Below are 11,796 nucleotides of genomic sequence, written 5' to 3'. Positions count from 1 at the left end.
CACTCGCCCCCCTCACAGTACCCCCTCCTGGGTGTCAAAGTGACTGCACAGCAGTGAGTGTGTATGTGAGTGTGTCAAGAGTGTGATCATGCAAGAGTGACTTTGTGTGTGCCTGAGTGTGAGCGTGAGCGCGTGAAAGAATTGAATGGTTGTGTGTGAGCGAGTGCGCGAATGAGCGTGGATATAAGTGTGTGTCAGAGAGTGTCAGAGAGAGAGTGAGAGAGAGAGAGTGAGAGAGAGAATGAGAGAGAGAGTGGGAGAGAGAGAGAGAAAGAGAGAGAGTGTTCTGGTGAGCGTATACACACACATTTACACAGTTCATTTTTAATTCTTTCTGTAGAAGATTCAGAACTCATAAATATAAGCCACACTATTTTATACATTAATTATTAGCAACAAATCATTTGGCTGAAAACCCATTGACACAAATACCAGCTATATAATTTTTGTTTTTTAAAAAGTGTCAGGTTTCTACAAAAGCTACAGTCTCTAACCACCCAGGGTTATGATGGAGAATCAGCAGCCACACAATAGCCAGCTAGCTTCTCAAACACCAACAAATAAAACCCATCGATGAATTAAATTAAAAAAACGCAGTAAAAATAGAAAGTACATAAATAAATTAAACAAAAGCAAAGAACAAAACTCTGCCCCTTCCTCGTTTGTCTAAAACCCTACATCAGACAGAAACTGGACTAACAGTTTCTTAAAGTCCAATCAAAGGCTCTCCCATTGTCCCGTCAGAAGCTTCAGCTATTTCCCCTCTTGTGTCACTGAGCGGCCTGAACCTGGGAATGGGGTCGATACGGTAGGGTGGGTTTGGGGGGGCAAGAGGAGGGTGTGGAGGTGGTGGGGGTTTCACTTGAAGACCTGGTCAGAGAGGTGCCCCATTTGGGAGTGCATACTGTTTGGGGGACTGGAGATTCCTTCTGACCAGTCTGACATGTTGGAGTGCGGTGAGGAGCTGGACCACTGGTCAGGTGACTCAGGGGAGGGGGTGAGGAAAGGGTGATCGGCCAATGGGAACGGGTGGTTTGGTGTGTTGTCCATAGAGGAGGAGTAGCCATGTTGTGAGGGGGGAGTCAGGAACTGGGTGGTGGCCATTGACTGACTCACAGAGGTTGGCATTGCTGTCTGGACCAGCTGGGTCTCCTGAGCTGAAACCATGTGGATGGGGAGGGTGTTTCCTCCCATCGGGGGCAAATCATTCTGCCGCGAATCTGCACTACAGTAGCTTTGGCTTGTGGGGTGAGTGTTTCCATTGGACATGGTGTTGAGTGGTTGCATGCCCTGCGACTGCTGCTGCATCAGATGGGGTTGTGCCAACCTGGTGTTGTTGGTCAGGCCCTGGTAGTTTACAATCTGAGATAAGGACGTGTTGGGTATGCCGTTGCGTAAGGAGGTCATCAAGCCGCGCTGGTTCTGCTGGATCCCCCCAGGTTGCGCCTGGACTGGGTTCCTCATGGCGTTGTAAGGATTCTGGGCCATTCCAGCCTGCATCCGGGCCAGCCAATCGCACTGACCGCTTATAGTCCCAGCACCCCCCAAGTTCATGCCCATCGAAGCATTGCCCAGAGGCTGCCCGTTGGAAGTGGGGAGATGAGAGAGGTGAGGAGCCACCGATTCGAAGACCATCCTGTTGGTCCCACTCAGGGCCATCTCCTGCTTGCTGCCCATGCCCAAGTGGCCCAGGTTCAGGTGCCCGTCCCCGGCTAACCCTTGCAAATGGTTGAGCTGAATGGTGGGCGACTGCTGGAACGGTGATGTCAAGAGAGGAGGAGAGGCCACGTCCGAGAGGTAGGTGTGGGAGGACTCCATGGAATCGACAGGAGACAGGACAGCTGAGCTGTCCAGCAGGCTCCCCTTCCCATCCTGGGACTTCTTCCTCTTTGCCTTGACCTCTTTGGACTCCTTGTTGCTCCCGGCCTTGGTACTGTTCTTCCGAGTCTTCTTGCTGTGGCCGGCTGGTTTGAGGTTGGCCACGTAGCCGTTGGGCGAGCAGATTGGCGGGGAGAGGGTGGTGGCGTTGGGCCCCATCTGCACCTGGGGGCTCCTCACCAGGTTGTATTCGTCCAGCAGCCTGACAATATCATGGTGCATACGGTCCTGGGCAATGTCTCGAGGCAGCCTGTCCATGTGGTCAGTGATCTCACGGTTCGCAAAGTGCTCGAGCAGGAGCTTGCCGGTCTCGTAACTCCCTTCGCGGGCTGCCAGGAACAGCGGAGTCTCTTCCTGAAGGGAGACGGAGGAATAGGAGAACGAGATTAACAAGGGTCAACGCCAGACAAATTTACAAAGTCAAACACACTAAAACCCATCAGGTAACCATGAGTTACATCCATTCATACGACACAGGAAGGCCATTCAGCCCATCATGCCTGTGTTGGCTCTTTGAAAGATCTATCCAATTTGTCCAATCCCAGCCCTGCTCTTTCCCCATAGCTCCGCAAATTTTTCTTTTTCCAGTATTCCTCCAATTCCCTGTTGAAAGTTATGATTGAATCTGCTTCCACCGCCCTTTCAGGCAGCGCCTTCCAGGTCACAGCAACTTGCTGCATTTTTAAAAAAAAAACTCTGTCCTCATCTCCACCTCTGGTTTTTTTGCTGATTATCTTGAATTCCTTGTGCCGGTCTACCTGTGTCCCCTGCCGCTTGTCTCCCCACCCACGCCTTGTGTCAGTATAGCTCCAGTTTCCTTACCTTGTTGTCCTGCATGTCCTTATTGGCTCCATTTTTTAAAAGGACCATTGTTGCCTCCACGTTATTCACGGCAGCTGCCCAGTGCAGAGCCGACTTCCCTGGGGACAGAAACACATTCCGTCAGCACCAGCGCCCCTAGGCTTGACTTCAGGGTTCAATCAGTGACCTCTGACCCTGACACTCCGCCTCTAGACAGCAAACAACTACACAGAACACGCTAAACACAAGACTATTATAGAGTCATAGTCATAGTTACACAGCACAGAAACTGGCCCTTCGGCCCATCGTGTCCATGCCGGCCATCAAGCACCTGTCTATTCTAATCCCATTTTCCAGCATTTGGCCCGTAGCCCTGTATGCTACGGTGTTTCAAGTGCACATCGGGATATTTCTGTTACCGCCATGGATGTGGTCTATGCTCTGAAACACCAAGGGCGAACTCTGTGTGGGGTCGGTGGTTGAGAACTCTTAACAATAAGATCTCTAAACAGCGAACCCACACTCTGCATTCAATCAGTGACCTCTGAACCTGCCTCCCACCTCCAATCAGCGATCCTTGACCCCAACAACCCATCTCCCAATCAGCCACCACCAACCCATCCACCTGGTCCAATTAGAACTCCCCCCAGCCCCTGGGCCCTGCCCACACCATGGTGCTTCCGTTACCCCGCAGTTTGGTGACATGAGCAATGGGTCTCATACCGAAGTCGTCCACGGCGTTGACATCAGCGTGACAATTGACCAGTTCTTCCACCATTCCCTCCACGGCAAGGCGAGCAGCCAGGATTAGGGGTGTGGTCCCATCGTGCATCCGGGCATCCAAATCAGTCGCTCGGTTTCGGATCAGGATCTGCCAGAGAGGCAATAAAACACGGATCAGAAACATTGGCACAGGGAGAGTGCAGGAACAGGTGGAGGCCATTCAGCCCCTCAAGGTTGTTCTCTCATTAAAACCTGACCATGGTTGGCCTTGTGTTTTAACTCCAGTCTCATGACATTTTGGCGAAAGTGGTCCCCAGAGGCCTTGAACTCACCTGGAAAACCCCCTGGGCATCGGCAGCCACAGCAGCATGGAGTGGGGTCCTGCCCATGTTGTCCTGGATGTTGGCATCTGCGCTGGATTCCAAGAGACGTTTGGCAGCGTCAGAACGGGCATAGCGAGCGGCCAAGTGCAGGGCAGTCTCACCCGTCCGGTCTGTCTGGTTGTGGAGGTTGGCACCCTGGTAGATGAAATCTGAGATGAGATTGCCAGAGGCATCGTCCACTTCCTCCTCACTGTTCGCTGACTCCAGACCCCCCCCACTGCATGAGGCGATCATCAGGGGGGTGAACCCGTCTGTGGGGACAAACCGGGGTGGAGAATGATTGTCAGTAACAGCTGCATATCACCGGATGGTAATCTCGTCCCAATGCCCACCCACATCTCAGCTCATTCCTGGCCCCCAACCCTACCCCAAACCCACCCCCAAAACTCGACCCAAACACAACCCCCAACCCGAACCCAACCTCCAAACACCATCCCCGCCCCAAAACCCCAAACCCCAAATCCAACCTCAACCACCAACCCAAACCTTTCCCTCATTCCCACCCCAAAACCAATCCCTAAACCCCACCCCAAACTAAACCCCAAAATCCCACCCCAAACTCAACCCCCAACCCAAAACCAACTCCACCCCAAAACCAACCCCTAAACCCACCCCAAACCCAATCCCCACCCTAAAACCAACCCCTAAACTCCCACCCGAAACCCAATCCCCAAACCCAACCCACGCCCCAAACCCAACTCCCAACCCAAAACCAACCCCCAACCCAAAACCCAATACACATCCAAAGACCCTAATCCTGACCCTACACCAAACCCTTGAATCCTTCTCAAAAAAATCAGCCTTTTGTCAGTAACACACGGTGTGTTATTATACAATATACACAGTGTATTATCATATACTTTATACAGTGTGTTATCCAAAAGCAAAACACTACGGTTACTATTATCTATTATTATGTAATATATACAGTGTGATATATATAATATATACAGTGCATTCTAATATTCTATATATGGTGTTCGACCCAGTAACCTACCTGGGCCTCTGACATTGACATCCATGCAGTCAGACTCAATCTCACCCTGTGGAGGGGTGGGGGCCATGGTGGGGAGTCGGAGATCCGCAGCGTCCAGGTGTTGTTGTGTCCACTGCCTGTGGTCAGTGTGGTCCTCACGGTTCACCAAAATTGCCTGTTCTTCAAACTGTCCGAGAGTGCAAACATAAACAAAACAATCACATATGGAGAGAGAGAGGGGGAGAGAGGGGAAAGAGAGAGAGAGAGACCGTGCAGAGGTGACCCAGATGGACTGGGTTAACCTGGGGGACTGGGGAAGAAGGAAGGGACTGGGGAACATGATACGGGTGCTCAACAACCTTCAGGAGCAGAATAACCTGGTTGAGTTTCCCTTCCCCAAACCCACCAGCTGGGATCAGCTGATGGCCCACGCCAGGGTTGGGCCTGGGACCTTCCTGCCCACACTGGCTGGGACAGTTACCCCTCAACATCCTACCCCCGAGGTTGGGGGCAGGGAGATCATATTGGGCAGAATCCATACCTTGAATCTCTTGGTGTCAGTCCCACTGTCATCGCCCCAGTGCTCATTCTGGTTGTCGTCCATGAGTGCTCCATCGGAAGCATTCTTCAAGGGCCTGTGAACAGTTCATATTGGGAATGAGTGACCTCGTGATTCCTCTGGTTAACTCATCACTTACTCACAAGACGTAGTGACTATCATTTATCAGGGAACAGAGCCTCAAATCCAGCGAGAAGGCATCGGCCAGTGACTCACAGAGACTGGTGAGGGGATGGGAAGGATAGAGAGTCAGGAAGAGGGAGGGAGGGTGAGAGGGATAGGGGAGAGGCAGGGAATAGAGGGAGGGTGAGAGTAAGGGGGAGAGGGAGGGGGGACAGGAATAGTATAGAGAAAGGTGGGGTGGGGGGTGGGGAGGTGAGGGGGAGAGAGAGAGAGGGGGAGGGAGAATGAGACATTGGCCTGAATTTGCATCCTTGAGGTGGGTGGCGGGAGTCAGGAAAATTCCCAGCTTTGCCCGTTCGCCTGAGGAAAATTGCGGGCAAAGGCAGGATCTTTATTGCTGGGGGTTGGGTGCGATGTGGAGTCAGGTCAGTCGACCCAGGAAAAGATTTGGAGGGAGCCACAGGGGCTGCTCTGTGCCAAGGCAGGCTGTTTAAAAGGCCTATCTTGGTGCTGTGGAATTCCAGTTAAAATTAAAAAAACAAAGGCCCTCCAGCCCTCACCTATTACACCCCCTCACCCTCCACACACTCCCTATGGCCTCTTATGCCCCCCCATGCCAAGCTATGGCACTTCATGCCCATTGACCCACTCTACACTGTATGGAACCAATTAACTCTATAGTGACAGTAGGGTGTGTAAAAAAAGCCTTTTAAAAAAGTAATTCATTCATAACTTTATACAATGTTACAATAAGTCATTTCGCTTAGGAGGCAATAGGGGTTGGGTGAAAGGACAGAGCTTGGCCTATGGGGAATGAGGGGCCAGGGGTGTGTGCGGAGGGTGTAACTTGGCATGGGGGGCATGAGGAGAACCTTGTAAAATCACCTTTGAAAAGGTTCCCCCATGCAGACTATGGTTCAGGACTACTCTGAGGGACGGTGACCTGTTTCTCCTTAAAAACGCAGCCCGACTCCATGAAAATTGTGGAGGAGTGGGGCATGCCTCTCTCCGCAACGCAGTCGGCCAGGTCGGAGGGAGCGCTGGGTGTGGGCTTTTGACAGGAACACCAGCCCACATCCTGAAAATCAGACAGCACAGGAATGGGGTTGGGAATCTCAGAATCGGCACCTGCCGCCATTTTTAAAAGGTTTCCCGAGTCACCCCGGCCCTGTGAAAATCCAGGTCACAGTGAGAGGCTGGGAAAGAAGAGATGGAATGTGTGAAGTGCAGAAGAACGAGGAGAGGAAAAAAAGAGTGAGTGTGTGAGAGAGAATTGATATTTTTCTCTCAGAATTGATATTTCAGAGTTTTACTAGGAGTGAGAAAATGCGATGTCGGACTGAGAGTAGTTGAAGAGGAGGCCCCTGTCAACATTTAAGAATAAGTTAAATAGATGCTAACCCAGATACGTATAGAGCCATTTAATTCCATATCTGTGACAGGTGAAGACTTGGAATCCCTAATTAAAGACTTAAATTATTAAATTCTAAATACTAAAACAAGGAAGCTATGTTAAAATTTTATAAACCACTGATTAAGTCTCAGCTGGAGGATTGTGTCTAATCCTGGGAGCCACACTTTAGGAAGGATGTCCAGGCCTTGGAGAGGGTGCGGAGGAGATTTACTAGAATGTTCCAGGGATGAGGGACTTCAGTCCATGTGGAGAGACTGGAGAGGCTGGGATTGTTCTCCATAGAGCAGAGAAGGTTAAGAGGAGATTTAATAGAGCTGTTCAAAATCAGAAAGGGTTTTTATGGAGTAAATAAGGAGAAATTGTTTCCAGTGGCAGGGGGGTCAGTAACCAGGGGGACATGGATTGAAGAGAATCGGCAAAATGACCAGAGGGGGAGATGAGGAGAATTTTTTTACACAGCGAGTTGTTGTGATCTGAAAGGCCCTGCCTGAAAGGGCAGTGGAAGCAGATTCAGTAGGAACTTTCAAAAGGGTATTGGATAAATACTTAAAAAGAAAAATTTGCAGGGCTATGGGGAAAGAACAGGGTGGGACTAATTGGATAGATTTTTCAAAGAGCTGGCACAGGCATGCTGGGCCAAATGGCCTCCTTCTGTGTTGTAAGATTCTATGGGGAGAATATAATTGGAAGCAGCAAACAAGGAGGTAACAGATGGTGTGGTAAGGGGAAATGCAGTGGATGTGGTGTACATGGACTTCTAGAAAGCCTTTGACAAAATACCGCACAGAAGCCTATTGGTGAAAATTAACGGGTATGGAATTATGGGTGGAAAAACTGGATCTAGAAACTGGTTAGAAAAGGAGGAAATAGTGAGTGAGAATTAACAGGTTGGTTGGCAGTGGTGGGGGGTGGGATTGATGTCTGAAAATACAAATGATACTTTAAAGAGGAGGAGGAGCGAGTAATCCTGAGGGCCATTGAGGGTTTTGGGAAGATGGGGCAATAAGCAGAAAACAGAATTCCTTTGTCACTAAATGTGAGGTTGTAATTTTGATTTGGAAAGTATGAATTATACCCTGAGTGGAAAAGGGACTCTGTGACCTAGGGGGAGATCAGGGAGATTTGTTTATGGGGTATATTAAAGCAGCATCTTATGTGACAAAAGAACATTAATAGATACTGGGTTTGATGGCAACCGATGTAGAAAATAGAGAGTGAGATGTAATAGTGAGTCTTTCTAAACCTCAGGAAGAGTACAGCCAGGGGGTGTATGCATTATTGGTCCCCACCCAAAAGGAAAGATATTGAGGCTTTTGGAGATGGTCAAAAGCAGATTCACCAGGATACTGCCTGGTCCAAGGAAACATAAAGTGGGAAAAATTCAGGCTGTCTTCGTGAGGACAGAGGGGATTTAGGGGTAATTAAATAGAGGCGATTACTGGGTGTTTAATTGAATGGAGGTGTTTAACGTTATGAAGGGACGGGACAGGAAAGGTACAGAGGGCAAAATTTTTAGCTTGGTGTGCGGGCGCTCCCCTGACCCGCTGGAGCACGAAATAGCATGTGATGACGCTGGGCGAGCGTCCCGACATCATTCCCGCGCTCGAGCGATATTTCAGTCGGCAGGCGCACGCAAAAGTCGGAAGTGTTCCCGCCGACAATTACGGGGGTAATTAAGCCCATTAAAGTCCCAATCGCCCCTGATTTTTCACGGTCTGTCCAACCTTTCGGGGGGTTGGCGGACGGGGTGAATCTGCCAGGCGCACTTCGCATTTTCCCAGGGCAGGATGAGGTTTCCGTTACATAATAATAAAAACAAACGTTTGGACAGAATTTTCATCAGCCACACGTGCAGGTGACTGATCCGACAGTGTGGACATTTTCTTTTCTGGGTTTTAAAATCTTTATTGATTGCTTTTAAACTCTTCAGCTCCCGGGCTTCAGGGAGCTTTCATTCCGCGCTCCCCCTGGGCTTACGTCAGCGCCCCCACCCCACCCCCCCCCCCCCCCCCCCAAACACCCCAGCAGCGCTGAGCTTTTCAGCGCCCGACCGACTCTGGCTGCCCGTTAATTGGCCGGCCGGTGCGAAATCGCGGTCCGGGGGCCAATTGCGGTTGGGGGTCTGTTTCCTCACCACTCCCAGGCCCACCAATCGCGCTCGCCCGCCCACCGAGCTAAAAATCCTGCCCAGGCTGTTTCCAGTGATTGTGGGGGTAAGAGCGAGGGACACGGGTATAAAATTAATATTAAGAGATTTTGGACCGGGGGGGGGCAAAGAAACTCACCACGCGGGAGGGTTTGAGGTCGTTACATTCACAGCCAGCGTCAGTGAGCGAAGCAGAGATCAGGTCAACATTTAAGAACCAGGTTAGCCGAGTGATTGAAGGGAAAGGGGGGTAAAGGGATCTGGGAACAGAGTGGGCACATGGGATTAGTATGCTGCTCATGTGGAAGGTAAACACCAACACAGAGTGGATGGGCTGAATGGCCTGTTTGCATATAATTCTGCATGGAGAGAGGATCGAGATATTTAGAAATGAAGACAGACACTGAATGAAAGAGATGGGATGAAAGGCTGAGTGCGTATGACCCTGAGACCTGGAGGACAAAGGGAAAATAAAGACATACAGAAATAAAAGGGTAAGAGGGGAGAGTGACAGAATAAGAGGAAGAAAACCAGACAAAGACACCTAGGCAGATAGAGAGAGAGAGAGAGACAAACACACACATGGATACACACACAGACACACAAACACAGAGAGAGAGACAGAGAGAGAGAGAGACATACACACACATGGACACACACACAGACACATAAACACAGAGAGAGAGACAGAGAGAGAGAGAGACTCAGTCCGATAGAGAGAGAGAGAGCCACACATATAGACACAAACAGAGAGAGAGAGAGAGAGAGAGACAAGACAGAGAGAGAGAAAAACACCCAGACAGACAGAGAGAGACACACACAGACACAAACAGAGACACACACACACACACACAAACAGAAAGAGACACACACACAAACAGAAAGAGAGAGACACACACAAACAGAAAGAGAGAGACACATACACACAATCAGAGAGAGACACACACACAGATACAATCAGAAAGAGAGACGTACACACACACACACAATCAGAAAGAGAGAGACACACACACACAGACACAATCAGAAAGAGAGACATACACACATACAATCAGAGAGAGACACACACACAGACACAATCAGAAAGAGAGACATACACACATACAATCAGAAAGAGAGAGACACACACACACAGACACAATCAGAAAGAGAGAGACACACACACAGACACACACACACACACACACAGACACAATCAGAAAGATACACACGCACACAGACACAAACATAAAGACACACACACACAGGCACAAACATAAAGAGACACACACACACATACACACACATCCTCAGACACAGGCTCTCACAGGTAGGGCAAGACTGTAAAATAGAATTACATCTAATTTACAGCACAGAATCAGGCCATTCCGCCCAAGTGGTCTATGTTAGCCTTTAGAAGTGAGAGATTGGACATCGCTATCAGAGGGGACCAATCCTGCCAAGATGCTGTAACCCAGAGTATGAACATTACCTTAAAAATACACACGGATTTGAAACAGGGAGGTTATGGTCTGTTAGACAGTTACACAAATAGATTAGAAATCTCCCCTACATCGAACCTCTATTCTGTGCAACAATTATAAATGACCAGCAGCGAATGGGTCAAGAGCCCAACTTACTTCAACCCAACTGAATCCTCGCCCAGTGGCTCCCGCCGTTTCTTCTTGCTGGTCTCAGTGACCTTGAAGCCTTCAGGGAACCAGAGCTGGCCATGCTGGCGATGCCTCTTCCGGGACACCAGCACCCCCATACCAACGAAGGCCAGGAAGATGAGCACAGACACCATGACATACATGGGGTAAAGGTTAACGGCAGGAGGCGTCAGACCATCTTCACCTGGAGATAGGGCAGGAGGAGGAATTTATCAAACCAGACTGCAAACAAAGGGAGAGAATCGGAGAGACATAGAGGCAGAGAAAGAGAGTCAGAGGGGGCAGTGTAGAGAGACAAGTGTGTGAGAGAGAGAGAAATACAGAAAGAGGGGCAGGAGGCAGAGAGAGAGAGAGAGAGGGCAGCAAAGAGACGCATGTGTGTGTGTGTGTGAGAGAGAGGGAGAGCAAGAGAGATGGAAAGACAGAGAGATGGAGAGATAGAGATGGAGAGATTGAAAGAGACAAAGAACGAGAGAGAGAGATGGAGACAGACAAAGAGAAATAGAAATAGACAGAGACAGACGGACAGAGGGAGATGGAAAGACGCATGGAGAGAGGGAGACAGACTATGAGTATGTGCAGAGTTGAAAACCACGAGTGTTACGTTTTATACACATACATGAAAAGAAATTACAATTCACTCAGAGTGATAAACTCTTCGAACGAGGTCAGTTAAACGATGGGTAATCAGAATTGCAAAAAAAAAAATAAACTAAAGAGAGAAAAATGTCCCAAAACGCTGCTAGGGTTTGTTTGTTTTTTTCTTCTTTTGACTTGAAGAAAGTCGAACTCTCGTCTCTCGCGAAGGGAAAGGATTTAGCGATCATCAAATTAGCACAGCGGGATTAATCTGTCAAAATCTCGGGAATTACGAACTGATCCCAACTACAAAGACATCAACTTCTCAACCACTCCAATCAATTCTTTTTTTTTTTGCCTTAATGATTTGGCAGCTGATAACTCAGGGCAGGAATTGCCCTTTGAGATGTCGTTAATTATACTGTTGGACAACGTATTATTATTTTCCTGTCTCCCCCCCCTCCATGTTTCATCACCAGTAGGGGCCGGGGTTAAAGGTGATCCCAAAACTCCCACTTACTCTGCACAACCTCAATGTTGTACGGGAGCCATGGCAGACCTG

General features: G+C 49.3%; 1 protein-coding gene across 1 annotated transcript; it reads right to left on the bottom strand.

Moving 5' to 3' along the window:
* Positions 1 to 275: 275 nt before the first annotated feature.
* On the bottom strand, positions 276 to 11,778 carry LOC144677031 (neurogenic locus notch homolog protein 1-like). Its single transcript, XM_078537302.1, has 8 exons — positions 11,755 to 11,778; positions 10,623 to 10,839; positions 5,303 to 5,396; positions 4,783 to 4,948; positions 3,735 to 4,036; positions 3,403 to 3,550; positions 2,701 to 2,798; positions 276 to 2,232 (listed from the first exon to the last, which is right to left on the bottom strand). The coding sequence occupies exons 2-8, from the start codon at positions 10,796 to 10,798 to the stop codon at positions 859 to 861; spliced, it is 2,358 nt and encodes a 785-aa protein (XP_078393428.1). The 5' UTR covers positions 10,799 to 10,839; positions 11,755 to 11,778; the 3' UTR covers positions 276 to 858.
* Between the last annotated feature and the right edge of the window lie 18 nt (positions 11,779 to 11,796).

Source organism: Cetorhinus maximus, unplaced genomic scaffold (genome assembly GCF_964194155.1).
Source record: "Cetorhinus maximus unplaced genomic scaffold, sCetMax3.hap1.1 HAP1_SCAFFOLD_2144, whole genome shotgun sequence".
Taxonomy (NCBI): Eukaryota; Metazoa; Chordata; class Chondrichthyes; order Lamniformes; family Cetorhinidae; genus Cetorhinus; species Cetorhinus maximus.
Note: the sequence above shows the minus strand (reverse complement) of the source record. Positions and strands in the feature narration are given on the sequence as shown.